The sequence below is a fragment of the Tursiops truncatus genome, chromosome 7 (genome assembly GCF_011762595.2).
Source record: "Tursiops truncatus isolate mTurTru1 chromosome 7, mTurTru1.mat.Y, whole genome shotgun sequence".
Classification (NCBI taxonomy): Eukaryota; Metazoa; Chordata; class Mammalia; order Artiodactyla; family Delphinidae; genus Tursiops; species Tursiops truncatus.
This window is the reverse complement of record NC_047040.1, coordinates 51151164-51173614: the sequence shown is the minus strand read 5'-3', so window position 1 is coordinate 51173614 and position 22451 is coordinate 51151164. Positions and strand designations below refer to the sequence as shown.

The 22451-nt window shown below is 40.2% G+C and overlaps 1 protein-coding gene across 2 annotated transcripts in view; it reads left to right on the top strand.

Annotated features, from left to right (window-relative positions):
- The first annotated feature begins 22192 nt into the window (after window positions 1–22192).
- The window catches only part of PPP1R1C (protein phosphatase 1 regulatory inhibitor subunit 1C), a 129438-nt gene continuing 129179 nt past the window's right edge, over window positions 22193–22451 (top strand). For both annotated transcript variants that reach the window (XM_019931476.2, XM_019931475.1), the window contains exon 1: window positions 22193–22273. In XM_019931476.2, coding sequence (XP_019787035.1) covers window positions 22193–22273 — 81 coding nt within the window. The remainder of the gene's footprint in view (window positions 22274–22451) is intronic.

The following is a 22451-nucleotide window of genomic DNA, read 5'->3' as shown; positions in this document are numbered from 1 at the left end:
GGTGGGTCTCCTGCTGGCTGAGGGTCCTGTCAGAAGGTTGCATCGCTAATCTTATTGCATTTTGCTAAAATGCAAATCATTGATAAATGCTTCACGAGAAGTTTGGCAGGCTAAGATGACAGAGAAAGACCCTGAGCTCACCTCCTCTCACCAACACAACACAATCCCAACTATATGCAGAGCAACCATCAATGAAAAAGACAATATCTTTTACAACTAAAGACATAAAGAAGGAACCTCAGTGAGATGAGTAGGAGGGGCAGACCCGCGATATAATCAAATCCCATTACCCCTCCCCCATAGTGGGCAACCCACAAACTGGCAAATAATTATATTGCAGAGTTTCTCCCACAGGAGTGAGAGTTCTGAGCCTCATGTCAGACTCCTCAACCCGGGAGTTCGGCACAAGAGCATCTGGCTTTGAAGGCCAGTGGGGCTTGATTGCAAGCACCCCACAAGACTGAGGGAAATAGAGACTTCACTCTTAAAGGACGCACACGAAATCTCACACGCACCCAGACCCAGGGCAAAAGCAGTAATTTGATAGGCACCCGGCCAGACCTACCTGCTGGTCTTGGAGAGTCTCCTGGAGAGGCGGGGGTGAGACGTGGCTGCGGCTCACCCCGGGGACATAAACACTGGACAGTCAGCTGCTTGAACACTCTTGGTGGCTCTTTAGTGCCAAGACCTAGCACCATCCAACAGCCTGCAGGCGCCAGTGCCGAGACGGCTCAGGCCAAACAGCTAACTGGGGGAGACACAGCCTCACCATCAGCAGACAGGCTTCCTACAGACTATGAGCCACAGCTGTCTCTGGATCTGCCTCTAGACGCATCCCAGCCCACCAGAGGGCCAAGACCCAGCTCCACCCACCAGGGGGCAGACACCAGAAGCAAGATCTTGCAGTGCAGGCTAGACCCACCCCTGGGACCAGCGGGGCCCTGGCCCTGCTCACTAGCAGGCCAATGCAAGCTTTACCCTGGACCCCGTATCCAACTGTGTCAGGAACCATGCCCCTGCCCCCTCAACAATCTGAACCAAGCTCTGGGATCCCTGGGTCCTGCAGTTAGACTCCAGGAACCATCTCTGCCTGCAAGTAGTCTGTCACCAACCCCAGAATCTGGCTTCACCTGCCAGTGGTGGGGAGCAACAGCCCCAGAGTCTTTGGGACCCAAACTCCACCCACCAGTGAGCCAGCGCTAGCCCAAGGGGCCCCTAGGGTTCTACAGGCCCACCTCATGACCAGACCCTGCTAAACAGCAGCCAGCAGCATCCACACAGGCAGGGCCTTGCAATCAACCAGACTAGGAACCAACCAAGCCTACCAGACCACCCAAGTAGTCAGTCCACCACAACAGAAGGACCCATGCAGCTCTCTTAGGAGGAATCCCTAGAGCATACACCTTGGGTGATAAGAGGGGAGTGCACTGCTGGGATGCACAGGACGTCTCCTACAGAGGGCCACTTCTCCAAGGTCAAGAAACGTAAGTAACCTACCACATACATAAAAATACAAATAGCATCTTAGACGAAATGAGGCAGCAGAGGAACATGTTTCAGACAAAGGAACAAGATAAAACCGCAGAAGAACTAAGTGAAGTGGAGATAGGCAATCTACCCAAGAAAGAGTTCACAGCAATGATCATAAAGATGATCCAAGAACTCGGGAGAATGAATGCTTCATGAGTGTTGCCTCCTGAATTAGTCTCCATTTAATTCATAGAAGCCTTTCAGAACCTTAATCCCTAAAACAGATTGTTTGGGGTATAAACTCTAGGCAATAAGGAAGGAAGTGTTAAGCATTTCGAAGGGGAATGGGGGAGAGAAAGCTACATTCATGTGATACTGGATTTCCAATATGGCTGTTTGGGGTCCAATTCTTAGAGGATGACCTTGACATGAGAATCTGTGGGCAAGAGATTTGTTACGGCAGAACTCACAGGAGAAGCCAGTAGAGGTGTAGCAGAAGCTAGACAGGTAGGGGAAAGAAGCTAAGGAAGGGAGCAGTTTTAGGTCAAGTCACAGCCCTAGTCTAACCCTACAGGTAGTTGTGCAGAGAGTTTGTCTTGTCTTGAGGGAAAAGAGCTGGGCTTTCACTCTTCCACACCAGTCAGTCAGTGGCCACAGGCTGCCCTGTGGCGGACATAAGCTCCCTGGTGCTTCCTGCTCCATGCAGGTACAGCCAAAGGGGTTCCAGTAACCAAAGGAGAGTCCTCTGAAAATTGCAGCTGTGAGCTGGCAAAAGTACAACATATAGAAGCCAACAGGGCTCCATAAGACTATCGAAGGACATGTGGGTGGAGTACCATCTGTATCCACTGCAACGACGTAAACTTGCGAGGGCGCATGGTGGGTGACCGCTGTCTATGCAGCCAGGCCTTGGGCAGGCTCGTAGCCTTCTTCCCAGGGGTAATCACAAACCACAACAAGATATGGAATAATACAGGCACCCTAGAAGTACTCCTTGTGCCTCCTCCCAGTCAATAGATCCTTTAAGAAGATAACTTTTTCCCTGATTATAGTTTTGTTTGCTTTTTAGCCTTATATAAATGAACTGTACAGTATGTATTCTTGTGTGTCAGACTTTTGTATTCAGCTTACTGTGAGATTCATCCATGTCGTAGCATCTAACCGCAGTTCATTCTTTTTCATTGCTCTGGAGTATTCCATCATACGGCTGTTTCACAATTTATTTTGGCGCTGATGGGCAATTGGATTGTTTCCAGTTTGGGGCTATTATAAGCAATGCTATTACAAATTTCTGGTAAGTGTATTTTGAGGCCCAAATAGCTGCATTTCTGGGAGGTATGTTGGATAGATACCTGAGAGTAGAGTTGATTGCATAGACTATGCATATATTATGCTTTTGTAGATACTGCCATATATACAGTTTCCCAAAGTGATTATGTGATTTTACCTCGCACCAGCTGTGTATGAGAATGTCAGTTGCTCTACCTCCCGAAAAATACTTGGTAGTCTCAGTCTGTAATTTTTAGCCATTCTGGGTGTGTTGGTTGTTTTTTAAATGGTCATTAAATTGAAAATTCACAATTAAAAATTTTGCAGAAACTTTCCTTGAATCCAGTAACCGCATTTTGAGAAATGCTGATATTGGTGAGTTAATTACTCTTCCCACACATAAAATAAACGCTAAATATTACTATTTATTTATTCAACTGATAAACTTGTTTTTTAAATTTTTAAGTCATCTGTATCTGAATCAACAAGATTTCTCTTATATTGTCCATTCCTATATCTGTTTGAATTTGCTCTATATAGAGCAAATTTAATGCTATCAACTGAACCCACATCTTTTACAAAAAATATTTTATGTTGGCTAGTGTTCAACCTAGAATTTTCTAGCTCCAATTTAAGATAGAGGCACCTGGTAGAAGTATGTGGAGATATTTTGACATCTGTGTGAATGTAAAGAATTAGAAATGAGTTATTTTAGTGTCAAATGGGGGAAAAGAAACACATTATCAGTGAAGATGTATGAGGCGATAAAAAAAGTTATATTTTTCTGTAGGCTGAAACCTGATAGCGAGCAGGAGGGAGGTGGCTGTTTGACTCTGGACTATAATTTGAGAAGGCTTTGAGCAGTGCCCTTCCTCAAATATCAGTGTCCCTATGTATCATTTTACTAGTATGACTTTATCTTTTCAAATGTTTAACAGTAGCCAATTAATTGCTTTTAATTTAGGTAATCATGCTATAGAATCAGAGGCCATTGTATGTGGCGCCCCTAACCCCCACGTTGTTCAACCATATGATCTGTATGTTAGCTTTTCTCCTTACAACTGAAAAACAAATCTTGAAAAATAAAAAGATAATGCATTTTATTAAGTGTTGCCTCAAAAAATTGTATATAATTCTATAAAGCATCTTACCTCAGTCCTTATCAGCCAATACTTTCCTTATCAGAGATTTGTAGAATCAGCCAGAGTAAATCATTGGGAAATTGGTGGTTGAAAGAGAGAGAACCAAGGATAACAGTGGAGAATTGTTTGAAGGGAAAAGAGCGCTGCTCATAAACCACACAAAAAAGAATAATTAAAAGAATAATTTCCTCACTATTTTACCAAAGTCTGGTCCTACTCATTTTAGGATGAGTGCAAACCATATGGCTTCTATCTGTACGATGCTGTGAGAAGATCAGTGGTCTGGTAAGGTCTATTGATTTCCAATACCTAATTCAGGGAACCACAAAGTGATTAAACAGGAAAAGCATCTTGAGCATCTTGTAGCCATGTTCTCTCTCCCAAATGGAAGAACTGGGGCTCAGAAAAGGGTCAAGAACAACCTCACTATCACACAAAAAATTTCCATCTCTCTCTCCTCACCAGTTTCTCTAGGTTTTTTTCCCACTAACAGAACAGTCAGAATTCTCTCTTCCATATAAGCCTTTCTGTTTTTCAATTTCTGTGCCCTTGTTCACGCAGTCTGCCCACTTACAGACGACTGGGCTCACAATGGGGACTGCCAAGGTCACTTTCTAGTGGGGAGATTTATGTAAACAGAGAACAATTACTCTAGTGTACAATCAATATATTCATGAAAAGTATGAACCTAGCTCTAGCTCCCCGTCTGTGCTTTTTGGAATTGCAGGAATTCTATTGAAATACATAGAAATGATTATCTATCTATTATAATAGATAATAAATCCATTGTACACCCTAAGTAAAAAAGATGAATTCACAGATCAGCAATTTTGAGGGATTTTTTTGATGGTAAAGAGCAGGTAGGATGATCTTGCTGGAGACATCAGAAAAGAGAGAGCTGCAATGTAAGGGCTGTTGCTGGAGAAGGCAGGCTCTACATTGTCTTAGCATTTCCTGAAGAAGCTCGGAGAACCACTGTGCTCAGACTGAACAAATCAAAGAGAGGGAGGGACCCCTAGGAGCAGGCAGGGCAATTGATTAAAGACCTCATTTGGACAGCCTGGGACAGCTGGCCTGCTCCTCGCTCCCATCCTCCACCCTCTGTACAAAAGCAGCAGCAGTATCTGCCCCAGGATGAAGCCTGGAAGACTGTTTCATATACCAAGTGAGCTACCTCCCTAGGGGAGTCCCTTGTTTGAAGGATGGGGATAAAGATGAAGGGAAGCAGAGCCTGAGCTAACTTGGAACTTCCAAATCCACAGCCAAGAGGGAGAAGGAAGGAGAACCACTGATTCCTTTCATCCACAGGACAAATTTGGGGGTGGCGCACTCTGAAATGGGAGTTCTGACACAGGATACTCCCAGAGTGGGCAGTGGGCCAGATAACATACAAAAACCAGCAGGGCTGGGGAGTCCCCAGACCCTAAATAAAAGTTATTTGCATACCTTGCAAATTTTCCCAGCCTGACCCTCCTCCCAAACATCTAAGGCATCTTCTATATTCAGAATTTAACATAAAACAATAAAAGAGGTTCTCATTTGATCTGATGAAATACACTCTAACAATCCTGTTTGATAAAGATGCTCAACTATAAATATAAATAGCAACCCCGAAGTACAAACTAATTGAAGAAACTTAACCATGAAAGTGAGTCATTCAAAATGTTGAAAGGATTCAAAATGTTGAAAGGATCCAAAAAGTTTCTGAGTAGCATGAATAGAAAAACACTACCCACATTTAGACACACCCTAATGTAACCTTAGGATGCCAAACATACACATAATATCCTAAGAGTTTCTCAAGAGAAAAAATCAGACAGCCTATGAGAGAGTTCTCTCCCGATTAAAATCAGTAACACTGGATACAAGTCGACAATGGAGAAATATTATCAGAGTTCTGAAAGAAAAAAAAAATTAAACTGGAGTTCCTTACCCAGCCAAACTCACTCATGTGGGAGGGCAAAATAAACATTTGCATTTTTAGATATGCAAAGACTTAGAAAGTTTACTACCTATAAATCATTTCTAAAAAATTTACCGAAGAACACAGTTCAGCAAACGGAATGAATCCAAGATGAAGTGGGATATAAGAACAATGGTGGCGAAATAAAGCAGTAAAATGAAATAACATGTCATAATACAATGCGAAGGGAAAAATCCCCGAGATTAAGGCAAAAGATTGTTTCACCATGTCAGGTGAGTAAAGTCTGGGGAAAGGGACACAGTGTCCTGTTTGGGGGCAGATACAGACAATGAATATTATTCATCTATGACAGTAATTATTAGTATAATTAGTTTGTAATAGGGCAGAAAACAATGTCTGAACAAAACCTCTGAAAGCCCAGAGGATTCTGAGAAGATATTTCAGAGGAGGGGGCATCTGAACTCAGTCCTAAAGAAGAGGTATTTGTCAAGTAACAAAGGTGGGGTAAAAGGACATTCTGAGCAAGTGTCCTCATGTACAAAGGGTGCAGTGTTGTGCAAGGGATTGGGTTATTCAAGATAGAAGAAGTTCAGTGGTGCTGGAGGGTGTGTGGCCTGAGATGTGCTTGGAAAATAAGATTTTTAAATTTCTTTCTTCTCTAAAGGGCCAGGTGATCTAAGCTGACTTCCTTATCATACTTTCTTCACTAACTATTACTAATCATCCATCTTCCTCCATGACTCATCATTTGCACTGGAAAATAAGGCTTAGCACATGACAACCTGCTGAAATTTCATTCTTTCTGAATTAAGAATGATCTCTTTGCTTTCAAAATCATTGTGCATATCTTACACAAGCAGTGTGATGAGTCATATACTTTTAAAACTAGGTGTCTAGGGAATCATAAAAAAAAGGTTTATAATATTTTAAACTCTCAAGAAACACATACTATGGGACAGTACTGACGATCCCCATAATAGGTTGCTGTGAAATAAATGTGATCAATAGGCAACTCTGACTTGCAGACCAGACCAGAGTCACTACAGACCAACATGACCAAGAAACTATGGCAAACACCCTGAGAAATTCAATACAGGTTTCATGTTCTTACAAAGAGGTTTGCTTTTACTGGAAATGACTCATCTTGATCAGTAAATTATTCTAGTTTTTAATGTTCCATTATTTAAGATTATTTGTGGATATGAATAAGCCTAAGTTGCACACAGAAACTTGGGCAAACACTCAAGAATGGATCACATTCCTTTTTAGAGTCTACTTAGAACCAGAAGATTGCTAATTGCAACAACATGAAGCTGAAAGTTGCAGTCGTCTCATAAAGAACCTATTTTTGTGTAAATGGAAGTTGGAACAAAAAGAACATATATAAAATACTAAATATGTAAATGCATTTTACATAGGAAGTGTGCAGGTGAGCAGAAAAAGTAGTTAAAGAAGAGCATTTGTCAAGTTTTATAATGATGATAAAAAAGGCAAAATGACGAGCGTTAAAAGTGCCAGTTTAAACTAATCATTTCTTGAGGTATATGTCAGAAGAAAAGGGGTTTTTGGCAAAGCAGATCTTTTTCTGACATTGAGAGTACAGAAAATAACTGGCTTCCTTCTAGAGATGTTCTAATCAAATATATTTCTTGAAAAATTAAAAATATACTCAATATGAATATAGTATTCATTCATTTAATACCATAGCCTCACTGACATCTATATTGTATAAAACTTACAAATCACATGTATACTTCATTTAAAATCATACCCCGTTTTCTTTAAAAAAGATTTTGAGAAGCTTGTCAAATCAATTACTATGAACACCAGCTTTCTGTTTCTGGGGATTGATGAATCAATTTGTGTCTTATGTAGACATTTGCCTTCGGTCTTCCCTGTATCTTGCCTTTTAAGCAATCTCCTAAATATCCAAGAGATTGGATTTGTGTGGGAAAGGGCTAATATTAGACAATCCAAGGTTGTCTAACATTAATTAAAATAACATACGTACCATTACACTCTGAGAATATTTCATACTTGATATAACTCAGCGGTACACAGGTTTACCCCACTACCTGAAGGATCGGTTTTATACCACTCTGCTTCTCTTCAAGACCTACATTATTAGTATTATACATGTTTTCGATAACCAAAAGAAATCCAAAGAGGATTTTCGCTTCTACGAAAATAGGCGAAAAGCGAAATCAGAGTTCAACGTTTGTTTTGCAGAGTACCATCACAGCAGCAGCGCGCACCCTGAGCAGAGAGAATGACACCAAGCTCCTTCCCTAGGAACTACACTCAGCATCTCAGCATCAAGCCTCCATGGCTTTGAACTGTGTTTGAGCATCTGTGTTTTATCTCGATTTATTTTGTGCATCCCTTAGCAAAATGTGTCCTAAGATATCACAAAAGCCTAAGAGAGCTCATAGGGCTGTTACGCTTATCATAAAAATGGATGTAATTAAGCACGTCAATCGTAGTGCATGAAATAAATTTTTTTATGCATTATTTGGTATGATTTAATAGGTTATTTTGGGTGTCTGGGAATGCTAAAAAATGTTCTTATATAAATTGATGGTAATTGCTTCTTTACTTTAGATCATTTCAGCTTATGAAGACTTTCATAGGAACACTCTACTTTCCAATAGTGGGGGAAACAAGTATACATTTCAAATTGGATTACTCTGAGAATCTTCGCAGGTACAAATGAGTTGAGCAGAAGACGTTATTAAAACATTTCCCCGAACAACCAAACATTAAATGAAAAATCTTATCTGCTTTTCTACATCATCACAGAAGTTAGGTGGAAAAAAAAACTTCTGTTTTTGTCACAAATTGTAATTGGAAAAGACTGTGGTCATAAAGATTTTCTGTCCACTCTGAGATGGGATTCTTGCATAAAGATTTGCTGTCCACTCTGAGATGGGATTCTTGTATAAAGATTTGCTGTCCACTCTGAGATGGGATTCTTCTAGAATTAAGATAAACCCGAAACATCTCAATCACAACCTTACACACAGGGTGGCCCTTCCTGGAACTTCTCTGGGGAACTCATATTTTCTGTTTGTGCCCCAGGGTTGTAAGAAACTATTTGAGACAGTACAAGCATGAAGGAGTGAGGGGGAGATAGACCAAAGCACCAACAGAAGGTCAGTGTTGGGTTGGAAGAAGCCCCTAATCTAAGAACAATGAATCAGAATTCTCACTGGTCCCCAGGGATCAGAATTAAGGCGGTGGCAGCAGCTGGCTGGGATCTACCTGGTAATCTTCCACTAGCTATGCCTGAGTACCCTTTAAAAGGTTACACGTGTTTTAAAGTAAAGTGCTTCATTGTAATAGGAGTGTAGTCTTTTCCTGTCTTCTTCGATCATTTAAAATAGTCTCTCAATAAGGTAGTACACAAAATGCTTTTCCTGATATCTGTAATACGGATGAAAGGGTTTAGGAGTCTACCAAAATTCTGATGACTATCAAATTGTGTCTGACATCAATTATATAACCACAAGTCACCGATCTTAGGTGACTCACCAAACCCTGCTTCGAAAAATTCTGTATCTAAAATCTTGCAACTATCTGGCATTTGATGACAGATTTTAAAGAATTAAACTACAGTTGGGCTATTAGCTGGAGAGTTATTTGTTGCCTATTTTGTTTTCTTCAAAATGTGTTGTCTATTCAAGTTTCTTTTTTGAAAAACATCTAAAAAAGTAAGACTGGAAAGGACTTGGAAAGAACTTGTTCCTTCAAGTCTTATCTCATTGACAAGTATTACCATAACCTACTTCATACTTTGCCTGATCACATTTTGTAGTACTTAATACCATTTATATTTTGAACGTTGCTTCTGAGTAAAAGACGTGAGGTTCCTTAAAGTCTAAGGAGCTTCATTTACTGCCCTGTTAATTCCCTCTCTTTCTCTCACCTTCCTTTCATGCTGTTTTAATTATGTAACTGTAAAAGTAAGGTTATATTCCATTTGTCATCCATGGCTTAGAGAATGAATAAGGCTACCAAGAAAATAATAGCTATTTTTCAAGGAAATTCCAAGAAAACAAAGATTCTCCTGATTTTTTCCGATTATTATTGGAGCGCCTATGCATTATATTGCATATATCAGCAAGTATATTGAAAGGCCCTTTGTGTACCTGCAGTCTTTCCTGTAATATTGTTGTTATAGGTAAATATAAGAGTGTTATGTAATTTTTTTTGCATTTAATAGGTGAGGTAAATTCAATATTTTTATGAAAATAATGATCTCATCCAAAGAAGACTGTCCTTAATTAAAAGATAAAACATGTTTTTTAAAAAACTATTCCATTTCAATCTCTCTAATTTAAGGGAGAGTGAAAACAATCTTTTTATGTGTGAAAATTAAGATCTTTTACAGAAAGTATTACTTAAGAAATTCTCTTTGTTATTCTGGAAGCTACTTTTTTATTACAAACTGAATACCTGCCTGTTGTATAAAATAGAAAAACGTAAAGAGTGAAGATGTGACATATAATCCTACCTCCCAGAGATAATCCCTAGCAACAACTCAGAACAGATTCTTCCAAACATTTTTCTCACATCACGTACAAAAATATAAACGTCGACCAGAGCGCTTACATGTATCCTCCCTGTGGCTTTGGTTTCTTCACAGTGTGGTGGCTGGTGTCTAGGTGGAAGCATTCCCAGATGGAGGCACAAGACAGTAAGTGTTGCAAGAGAACTAAGCAGAATTAGTACAGCCTTTTATGATCTCGACTGTGCAGTCATGTATCATCATGTCCTCTGTATTCTATTGGTTACAGACTCCAGACTGTAAGAAATAACGTTTTTTGTTTATAAGACACCCAGTCTCTGGTATTTCGTTAGAGCAGCCTGAATGGACTAAGGCAAGTGACAATTTTAAAAATGACTGTTGGTACTCATCAGACAAAAACTTTAAAACAGTTATAAGTACTATGTATTTATGGAATTTGCAGCCAATTAAGACAGCAAGAAATATCAATAGCTTCAGATGGCATCTCTGTATATCACAGAGTACAACAACTGTCATTTATATGAATGCTAAAAAGTAAGGAAAAAAAACAACTTATGTTTGATATATACTCCTTTAAAAGGCATGAAAATATGGAATACATTTTCAAGTGCCCCTTAAAATATTCAAATAAAAGCAAGGTGTAGTGCTTAAAAGCATGAGCTATAGACCAGGGAAAATTCAAGTATATTGCAACACCTTGTTTCCTGACCATATGACAGATGAAGCCTAAGTGGAGTTATTTGGAAGCTACTAGATCCCCAACATCTTGCTTGTTCTGTTTATATTAAGATAGGATACAAAAGGATTTGCTGTCTAGGAGGGGAGGCCAAAGGAAATTTGTAGAGAATAACATAAAACTACATGTCATTAAATACCAGGAGAGGAAAAAAGGGAGTGATTCCTCCTGTCTGGAGAATTTGAGGGTGCCTTTTTAAGGAGGTGGAGTTGGAGTATGAATCAATTTGGATAAAAGGAGAGCTTCCCAGGAAGGCAGAGAAGGCCACAGAAAGGCTAGCTGTGGGGTAAAGTGTAGCCAAATGGGGGTCTTGAGGAGCTGTGGAAAATAGGGTCAGACAGATATTATAGAGTAAAATTAGGAAGGCCTAATGGCCTATTGTCCTGATGTTTTACCTTCTCTACTCATAGTATCACTTATCTTGAAGAGAAACTGTAATTATCGCTTATTCTAGAAAGCTTTTTAAATCTTTAATGATAGCACCCATTATATTAAGAAAAAGGAAAGCTGCCTTCTTTCAAGTCAGCTTCGTGACATAACATCGAACTCTAGATTCTCAATTCTATGTTGATTTATAATTTGAAATATAAGATCATGATTATTTGTACCCTGTAATCATGCTATCTCTTTTCCTTTTATTCATATGTCATGTCACCTGAAGGTCTTTCACCATGGGACTCTTGCGGTTAGAACATCTAACCACTGTAGAGATTCTGGTGCCTTGCATGGACTTCTCTCTGGGCCCTTATATGATAGTAGCCATCGTGATTAAAGCCCAGGCTTGAAGCAAAATTGCCTGCATTTGAATGCCGGCTCTGCCACATGTTACCTGGATGATGCTGGGCAAATTACCTAAATTCTCTGATTCTCAGTTTCTTCATTTCAAATTAAGGATGGCAGTAGTACCTACCTCAAAGGGTTGTTATGAATACTGTATTCAATAAGTTAATGCAGATAAAGCACTTAGAATTGTGCCTGGCACATAGTGTCATGTAAGGGTTAATTATTACAATTATCTCTAACAGGGAGAAAAAATATACACCTAATATTTACCATAATTATACTCCCCGTTTAAAAATGTTTAGATTATTTCAAATTCAAGTTACATTCTAAGCGATTCTCAGAATAACAATTTAGCTTTAAAAGAACCTCAGATGCCTTTAACACAATCTCTCCTCCAATGCCATAGCAAAAGGCCTGGCATGGAGTAGGTTGTAGTATCTTCTCAACAAACACTTGCTGTGTGAATGAGTGGCACTGAAAATGCTAAACAGTTAAAAGACAGACCAGTAGTTATTGCACTAAGTAGAGGTATTCTGGGTGCTTTGGGAACACAGAAGAGGTGGCTCTAAATCCAACGTGGGTGGGAGGAGATCTATGAAAGCTACCCAGAGGCAGTGATACTCAGCTGAGGCCTGAAGTATGCACAGGAGCTGGCCTGATGAAGAAAGGGTCTAGACAGTCAATACTATTTACGACATTATTTCTCGCCAAACTATTCAAAACAGAGAATTAGTTAATGAGAATCATTTTATTGATGTTTATACCATAATGCATATGTGGTATTTCACTTTGTCACCTATTGTTCTAACTGGTATCCAATTATTCTAAATAGGTAGAGATTCCTTGTAAGCCAGATTAAAATTGTATTTTCAGCCTTTTGAAAAACCTAGGAATCTTTTACTTAGTGGTTATGATGTGCTGGCCTTGTAATGAGCTCTTTTAAAAACTCATTTTAAATAAATTCATTTTAATTCATCTAAACTTCACAAGAAGGAAATTCTCTTACTGCCCACCTTGATAAACTAAGTAGCAGAGCCAGGATTTGAACTCAAGGCTTTAAAGTGCATGCTCTTAATTACTACACTAAATGAAGTTTTGCATTAATTGCTCACTAGAAGTGATCTTGTTTTCCTTACATGTAATTTGAAGAAATATTTAGAGAAATAACTCCTTTAATGATATCAATTCAGATTTTCATTCTGAGAACTTTTGTAAACTGTTACACACAGTGTAATTTATGTTTCCTTTTTACACTACAAAGATGAACCCATCACAAGATTTCTTTCTGGTCAGCACTGTTCTCCAACTGAAAGTGCTTTCACATCCACATTTTCATTTGCTTTTTCCCCAGAGGGTATAGAAAACTATTTGAATAATGCATATTACTTTCTATACTCTTTCAACAGAACGTTGCATACTTAAATCATTAAAATGGAGTCTTGGGTATGGACTCAAAATTTAAAAAAATAAAATAAAGAAAACTTTATTTGTAAATACCTGGAACAGTAGTCAATGTCTAAATGTATTAGCTAAATCCAAAAATATATTAAAAAGTCTAAGAGGGGGAAGATGGCGGAAGAGTAAGACGCGGAGACCACCTTCCTCCCCACAGATACATCAGAAATACATCTACACGTGGAACAACTCCTACAGAACACCTACTGCACGCTGACAGAAGACCTCAGACCTCCCAAAAGGCAAGAAACTCCCCACATATCTGGGTAGGGCCAAAGAAAAAAGAATAAACAGAGACAAAAGGATAGCGACGGGACCTGCACCAGTGGGAGGGAGCTGTGAAGGAGGAAAGGTTCCAACACACTAGGAAGCCCCTTCGCGGGCGGAGACTGTGGGTGGCGGAGGGGGAAAGCTTCGAAGCCGCAGAGGAGAGCGCAGCCACAGGGGTGCGGGGGGCAAAGCGGAGAGATTCCTGCACAGAGGATCAGGGCCGACCAGCGCTCACCAGCCCGAGAGGCTTGTCTGCTCACCTGCTGGGGCGGGCGGGGCTGGGAGCTGAGGCTCGGGGCGTCGGTGGCTGGAGCACAGGGTGAGGACTGGGGTTGGTGGCGTGAACACAGCATGCAGGGGGTTAGTGCACCACGGCTGGCCGGGAGGGAGTCCGGGGAAAAGTCTGGACCTGCCGCAGAGGCAAGAGACTTTTTCTTCCCTCTTTGTTTCCTGGTGCGCGAGGAGAGGGAATTAAGAACGCTGCTTAAAGGAGCTCCAGAAACGGGCGCGAGCCGTGGTTAACAGCGCAGACCCCAGAGACAGGCATGGGACGCTAAGGCTGCTGCTGCGGCCACCAAGAAGCCTGTGTGCGAGCACAGGTCACTATCCACACCTACCTTCCATGGATCCTGTGCAGACCGCCACTGCCAGAGTCCCGTGATCCAGGGACAACTTCCCTGGGAGAACACATGGCGCGCCTCAGGCTGGTGTAATGTCACGCTGGCCTCTGCCGCCGCAGGCTCGCCCCGCACTTCGTACCTCTCCCTCCCCCGGCCTGAGTGAGCCAGAGCCCCCGAAGCAGCGGCTCATTTAACCCCGTCCTGTCTGAGCAAAGAACAGACGCCCTCCAGCGACCTACACGCAGAGGCGGGGCCAAATCCAAAGCTGAGCCCCGGAAGCTGTGTAAACAAGAGAAAGGGAAATCCCTCCCAGCAGCCTCAGAAGCAGCAGATTAAAGCTCCACAATACACTTGATGTACCCTGCATCAGTGGAATACATGAATAGACAACGAATCATCCCAAATTGAGGAGGTGGACTTTCAGAGCAAGATTTATTATTTTTTTCCCCTTTTCCTCTTTTTGTGAGTGTGTATGTGTATGCTTCTGTGTGAGATTTTGTCTGTATAGCTTTGCTTCTACCATTTGTCTTAGGGTTCTATCCGTCAGTTTTTTTTTTTTTTTTACTTAAAAAATTTTTTTTCTTAATATTTTTTATTTTAATAACTTTATTTTATCTTACTTTATTTTTTTCCTCTTTCTTTCTTTCTACTTTTTCTCCCTTTTATTCTGAGCCGTGTGGATGAAAGGCTCTTGGTGCTGCAGCCAGGAGTCAGTGCTGTGCCTCTGAGGTGCGAGAGCCAACTTCAGGACAGTGGTCCACAAGACACCTCCCAGCTCCACGTAATATCAAATGGCGAAAATCTCCCAGAGATCTCCATCTCAACACCAGCACCCAGCTTCACTCAACGACCAGCAAGCTACAGTGCTGGACACCCTATCCCAAACAACTAGCAAGACAGGAACACAACCCCACCCATTAGAGGAGAGGCTGCCTAAAATCATAATAAATCCACAGACACCCCAAAACACACCACCAGACGTACACCTGCCCACCAAAAAGACAAGATCCAGCCTCATCCACCAGAACACAGGCACTAGTCCCCTCCATGAGGAAGCCTACACAACCCACTGAGCCAACTTTAGCCACTGGGGACAGACACCAAAAACAACGGGAACTACGAACCTGCAGCCTGCAAAAAGGAGACCCCAAACACAGTAAGATAAGCAAAATGAGAAGACAGAAAAACACACAGCAGATGAACGAGCAAGTTAAAAACCCACCAGACCTAACAAATGAAGAGAAAATAGGCAGTCTACCTGAAAAAGAATTCAGAATAATGATAGTAAAGATGATCCAAAATCTTGGAAACAGAATAGAGAAAATGCAAGAAACATTTAACAAGGACCTAGAAGAACTAAAGAGGAAACAAGCAACGATGAACAACACAATAAATGAAATTAAAAATACTCTAGAAGGGATCAATAGCAGAATAACTGAGGTAGAAGAATGGATAAGTGACCTGGAAGATAAAATAGTGAAAATAACTACTGCAGAGCAGAATAAAGAAAAAAGAATGAAAATAACTTAGGGCAGTCTCAGAGACCTCTGGGACAACATTAAATGCACCAACATTCGAATCATAGGGGTTCCAGAAGAAGAAGAGAAAAAGAAAGGGACTGAGAAAATATTTGAAGAGATTATAGTTGAAAACTTCCCTAATATGGGAAAGGAAATAGTTAATCAAGTCCAGGAAGCACAGAGAGTCCCATACAGGGTAAATCCAAGGTGAAACACGCCAAGACACATATTAATTAAACTGTCAAAAATTAAATACAAAGAAAACATATTAAAAGCAGCAAGGGAAAAACAACAAATAACACACAAGGGAATCCCCATAAGGTTAACAGCTGATCTTTCAGCAGAAACTCTGCAAGCCAGAAGGGATTGGCAGGACATATTTAAAGTGATGAAGGAGAAAAACCTACAACCAAGATTACTCTACCCAGCAAGGATCTCATTCAGATTTGATGGAGAAATTAAAACCTTTACAGACAAGGAAAAGCTGAGAGAGTTCAGCACCACCAAACCAGTTTTACAACAAATGCTAAAGGATCTTCTCTAGGCAAGAAACACAAGAGAAGGAAAAGACCTACAATAACAAACCCAAAACAATTAAGAAAATGGGAATAGGAACATACATATCAAGAATTACCTTCAATGTAAATGGATTAAATGCTCCCACCAAAAGACACAGACTGGCTGAATGGATACAAAAACAAGACCCATATATATGCTGTCTACAAGAGACCCACTTTAGACCTAGAGACACATACAGACTGAAAGCGAGGGGATGGAAAAAGATATTCCATGCAAATGGAAACCAAAAGAAAGCTGGAGTAGCAATTCTCATATCAGACAAAATAGACTTTAAAATAAAGACTATTACAAGAGACAAAGAAGGAAACTACATAATGATCAAGGGATTGATCCAAGAAGAAGATATAACAATTGTAAATATTTATGCACCCAACATAGGAGCACCTCAATACATAAGGCAAATACTAACAGCCATAAAAGGGGAAATCGGGAATTCCCTGGTGGTGCAGTGGTTGAAAGTCCGCCTGCTGATGCAGGGGACACGGGTTCGTGCCCCGGTCTGGGAAGATGCCACATGCCGTGGAGCGGTTGGGCCCATGAGCCATGGCCGCTGAGCCTGCGCGTCCAGAGCTTGTGCTCTGCAACAGGAGAGGCCACAAAAGTGAGAGGCCCCCATACCCCAAAAAAAGGGGAAATCGAGAGTAACACAATCATAGTAGTGGACTTTAACATCCCACTTTCACCAATGGACAGATCATCCAAAATGAAAATAAATAAGGAAACACAACCTTTAAATGATACATTAAACAAGGTGGACTTAATTGATATTTATAGGACATTCCATCCAAAAACAACAGAATATACTGTTTTCTCAAGTGCTCATGGAACATTCTCCAGGATGGATCATATCTTGGGTCACAAATCAAGCCCTGGTAAATTTAAGAAAATTGAAATTGTATCAAGTATCTTTTCTGACCACAACGCTATGAGACTAGATATCAATTACAGGAAAATAGCTGTAAAAAATACAAACACATGGAGGCTAAACAATACACTACTTAATAATGAAGTGATCACTGAAGAAACCAAAGAGGAAATCAAAAAATACCTAGAAACAAATGAAAATGGAGACACAACAACCCAAAACCTATGGGATGCAGCATAAGCAGTTCTAAGAGGGAAGTTTATAGCAATACAATCCTACCTTAAGAAACAGGAAACATCTCGAATAAACCACCTAACCTTGCACCTAAAGCAATTAGAAAAAGAAGAACAAAAAAAACCCCCAAAGTTAGCAGAAAGAAAGAAATCATAAAGATCAGATCAGAAAAAAATGAAAAAGAAATGAAGGAAACGATAGCAAAGATCAATAAAACTAAAAGCCGGTTCTTTGAGAAGATAAACGAAATTGATAAACCACTAGCCAGACTCATCAAGAAAAAAAGGGAGAAGACTCAAATCAATAGAATTAGAAATGAAAAAGGAGAAGTAACAACTGACACTGCAGAAATACAAAAGATCATGAGAGATTACTACAAGCAACTCCATGCCAATAAAATGGAAAACCTGGAAGAAATGGACAAATTCTTAGAAATGCACAACCTGCCAAGACTGATTCAGGAAGAAATAGAAAATATGAACAGACCAATCACAAGCACTGAAATTGAAACTGTGATTAAAAATCTTCCAACAAACAAAAGCCCAGGACCAGATGGCTTCACAGGCGAATTCTATCAAACATTTAGAGAAGAGCTAACACCTATCCTTCTCAAACTCTTCCAAAATATAGCAGAGGGAGGAACACTCCCAAACTCATTCTACGAGGCCACCATCAACCTGATACCAACACCAGACAAGGATGTCACAAAGAAAGAAAACTACAGGCCAATATCACTGATGAACATAGATGCAAAAATCCTCAACAAAATACTAGCAAACAGAATCCAACAGCACATTAAAAGTAGCATACACCATGATCAAGGGGGTTTATTCCAGGAATGCAAGGATTCTTCAATATACGCAAATCAATCAATGTGATACACCATATTAACAAATTGAAGGAGAAAAACCATATGGTTCTCTCAGTAGATGCAGAGAAAGCTTTCGACAAAATTCAACACCCATTTATGATAAAAACCCTGCAGAAAGTAGGCATAGAGGGAACTTTCCTCAACATAATAAAGGCCATATATGACAAATCCACAGCCAACATCGTCCTCAATGGTGAAAAACTGAAAGCATTTCCACTAAGATCAGGAACAAGACAAGGTTGCCCACTCTCACCACTCTTATTCAACATAGTTGTGGAAATTTTAGCCACAGCAATCAGAGAAGAAAAGGAAATAAAAGGAATCCAAATCGGAAAAGAAGAAGTAAAGCTGTCACCGTTTGCAGATGACATGATACTATACATAGAGAATCCTAAATATACTAGAGCTAATCAAAGAATTTGGTAAAGTAGCAGGACACAAAATTAATGCACAGAAATCTCTTGCATTCCTGTACACTAATGATGAAAAATCTGAAAGTGGAATCAAGAAAACACTCCCATTTACCATTGCAACAAAAAGAATAAAATATCTAGGAATAATCCTACCTAAGGAGACAAAAGACCTATATGCAGAAAATTATAAGGCACTGATGAAAGAAATTAAAGATGATACAAATAGATGGAGAGATATACCGTGTTCTTGTATTGGAAGAATGAACATTGTGAAAATGACTCTACTACCCAAAGCAATCTACAGATTCAATGCAATCCCTATCAAACTACCACTGGCATTTTTCACAGAACTAGAACAAAAAATTTCACAATTTGTATGGAAACACAAAAGACCCCGAATAGCCAAAGCAATCTTGAGAACGAAAAACGGAGCTGGAGAAATCAGGCTCCCTGACTTCAGACTATACTACAAAGCTACAGTAATCAAGACAGTATGGTACTGGCACAAAAACAGAAATATAGATCAATGGAACAGCATAGAAGGCCCAGAGATGAACCCACGCACATATGTTCACCTTATCTTTGATAAAAGAGGCAGGAATGTACAGTGGAGAAAGGACAGCCTTTTCAATAATTGGTGCTGGGAAAACTGGACAGGTACATGTAGAAACACGAGATTAGAACACTCCCTAACACCACACACAAAAGTAAACTCATAATGGATTAAAGACCTAAATGTAAGGCCAGAAACTACCAAACTCTTAGAGGAAAACATAGGCAGAACACTCTATGACATAAATCACAACAAGATCCTTTTTGACCCACCTCCTAAAGAAATGGAAATAAAAACAAAAATAAACAAATGGGACCTAATGAAACTTCACAGCTTTTGCACAGCAAAGGAAACCATAAACAAGACCAAAAGACAACCCTCAGAATGGGAGAAAATATTTGCAAATGAAGCAACTGACAAAGGATGAATCTGCAAAATTTACAGGCAGCTCATGCAGCTCAATAACTAAAAACAAACAACCCAATCCAAAAATGGGCAGAAGACCTAAATAAACATTTCTCCAAAGACGATATACAGAGTGCCAACAAACACATGAAAGAATGCTCAACATCATTAATCATTAAATAAATGCAAATCAAAACTACAATGAGATATCATCTCACACCGGTCAGAATGGCCATCATCAAAAAATCTAGAAACTATAAATGCTGGAGAGGGTGTGGAGAAAAGGGAACCCTCTTGCACTGCTGGTGGGAATGTGAATTGGTACAGTGACTATGGAGAACAGTATGGAGGTTCCTTAAAAAACTAAAAATAGAACTACCATATGACCCAGCAATCCCACTACTGGGCATATACCCTGAGGAAACCATAATTCAAAAAGAGTCATGTACCAAAATGTTCATTGCAGCTCTATTTACAATAGCCAGAAGATGGAAACAACCTAAGTGTCCATCATTGGATGAATGGATATAAGAAGATGTGGCACATATATACAATGGAATAATACTCAGCCATAAAAAGAAAGGAAATTGAGTTATTTGTAGTGAGGTGGATGGACCTAGAGTCTGTCAAACAGAATGAAGTAAGTCAGAAAGAGAAAGACAAATACCATATGCTAACACACATATATGGAATCTACGAAAAAAAAATGTCACGAAGAACCTAGGGGTAAGACAGGAATAAAGATGCAGACCTACTAAAGAATGGACTTGAGGATATGGGGAGGGGAAAGGGTAAGCTGGGACAAAGTGAGAGAGTGGCATGGACATATATACACTACCAAACGTAAAATAGATAGTAAGTGGGAAGCAGCCGCATAGCACAGGGAGATCAACTCAGTGCTATGTGACCACCTAGAGGGGTGGGATAGGGAGGGTGGGAGGGAGGGAGACTCAAGAGGGAAGAGATATGGGAACATATGTATATGTATAACTGATTCACTTTGTTATAAAGCAGAAACTAACACACCATTGTAAAGCAATTATACTCCAATAAAGATGTAAGAAAATAAATAAAAAACTTGAAACATAAAAAAAAATACAGTTGCATAGTCTAGGCATTGAATAAGGTTCTGCCCACACACACACATACAGTGGGAATGAATATGTAAAGAAAAAAAATATATATGTATATATATATATATAAGTCTAGCATTCATCAAACACTATCTTTCAAATAAAGAAGTAGAGAAGTTCTTTCTCCTATTAAAGCAGCTTCATTTTCAGCCTTCCTTTGCAAAAGGAGTTGAATGCATGAAGCCATCTGGCTGTGCTATTGCCTCTCCTTAGATATTAACAGATGTGAAGAGCAGGCCAGTGGCCCCCTCTACCTTCACCACTAGCCAATATAATCATCCTCCTCTATCATTCTGAAGATTTCCCCTTTTACACTTTTTTCCCCTAAGACCTTTGGTTACATATATCCCCACTATTGGCAACAAATCACAATGCTGGATCCCATTAGGTTTCCACTAATGTCTTCTAGTCACTTCTGTATTCTTCCATATCAGAGGATATAACTGGCTCCACCAGGAAATAAAAGAGGTCATTGCAGCAGCCGTGACTTTCAAGCCATTTGCTAAATTTAGCTGTCCAATACTTTCCACTCTAATGAAAACTGCGGACTACAATTATAGAATGCTGGAACAGAACAGGAGCTTAAAGGTCACTACGTCCAATCTCCTTGTTTGTCTGAGGAAAGTATGGCGGCCTAGATATAGCCTCTGATTTGCTTGAGGCCACAGAGCTTGTTAGTGGTAGGGATAGAAGTTGAACTGAGATCTGCTCAGTCCTGAGGGCAATGTTGTCCTCACTCCACCACAGACGCTCTGCATTCCATGATCAGTCTTACCTAACCAGATCTCACAGCATAAATATAGCTGATATTATTGGTTGTGGCTTACCCTCCATGGCAATTCATCAATTTGGTAGTTGGATGTGAAATAACAAAGGTGTCTGACGGATAAGGTTCTCCAAGAGAAATGAAATGATCCTATACCCAAACCCTGCCCCCAACTCTAAAAACTCACTGCTTTATGTTCATCAATAATGAATGGCCCATCCCTGCAATACTCAGAGGGAGCTTACATTGCACTTTTGAGCAGCCGGTTAGTAATGTACAGTGGATAGAGCCTTTCTTTCAAATCCCGGGGCAGCAGGTCCTTCAAGGCTAGCATTGCATTTTCAATTAGCTGCTGACTGAATGCTTGGCATGTGTATATTACTGAAGAGGCACACAATTAGCTTACAGTTCGTTTCTGCATTGTGCTGAGAGGATCTAAGGGATTGGTGGGGGAACAGGCAAGCCAGGCATCACTGTGGATGTTGAAGAAGGGAGTTACTCAGACCTCGGCATCTTCACTTGCTTTCTCTAGAATTACAGCTATTTATTACGAAGCATTCTGTAGCGGGGTGGAGTGCGCCTGAGGAAACACATCCCAGACACCACCTGGCGTTAGTCTTTCTGAGCCCTTCACATCTCTAATTCTCATCATTGTCATGGAGCCCAACAGTCCCAAAAAGATACAATTTGCTGTGCCTTTATTCCAGAGTCAGATTGCACCTGAAGCAGCTGAACAGGTAAGTGGAACTGGGTGGGGACCAGCTCCTGTATGTAAGTAATACAGACGTATATTCTTGTTATTAATTGAAAGCTTCTCCACCTCTTGAATTTGCCTAACTTTGTGACTTCCCAGGACATATGAACGAGAAATAATTTCGTTTCCACATGCACTTGTATTTGAGTTGCATTGGGGGA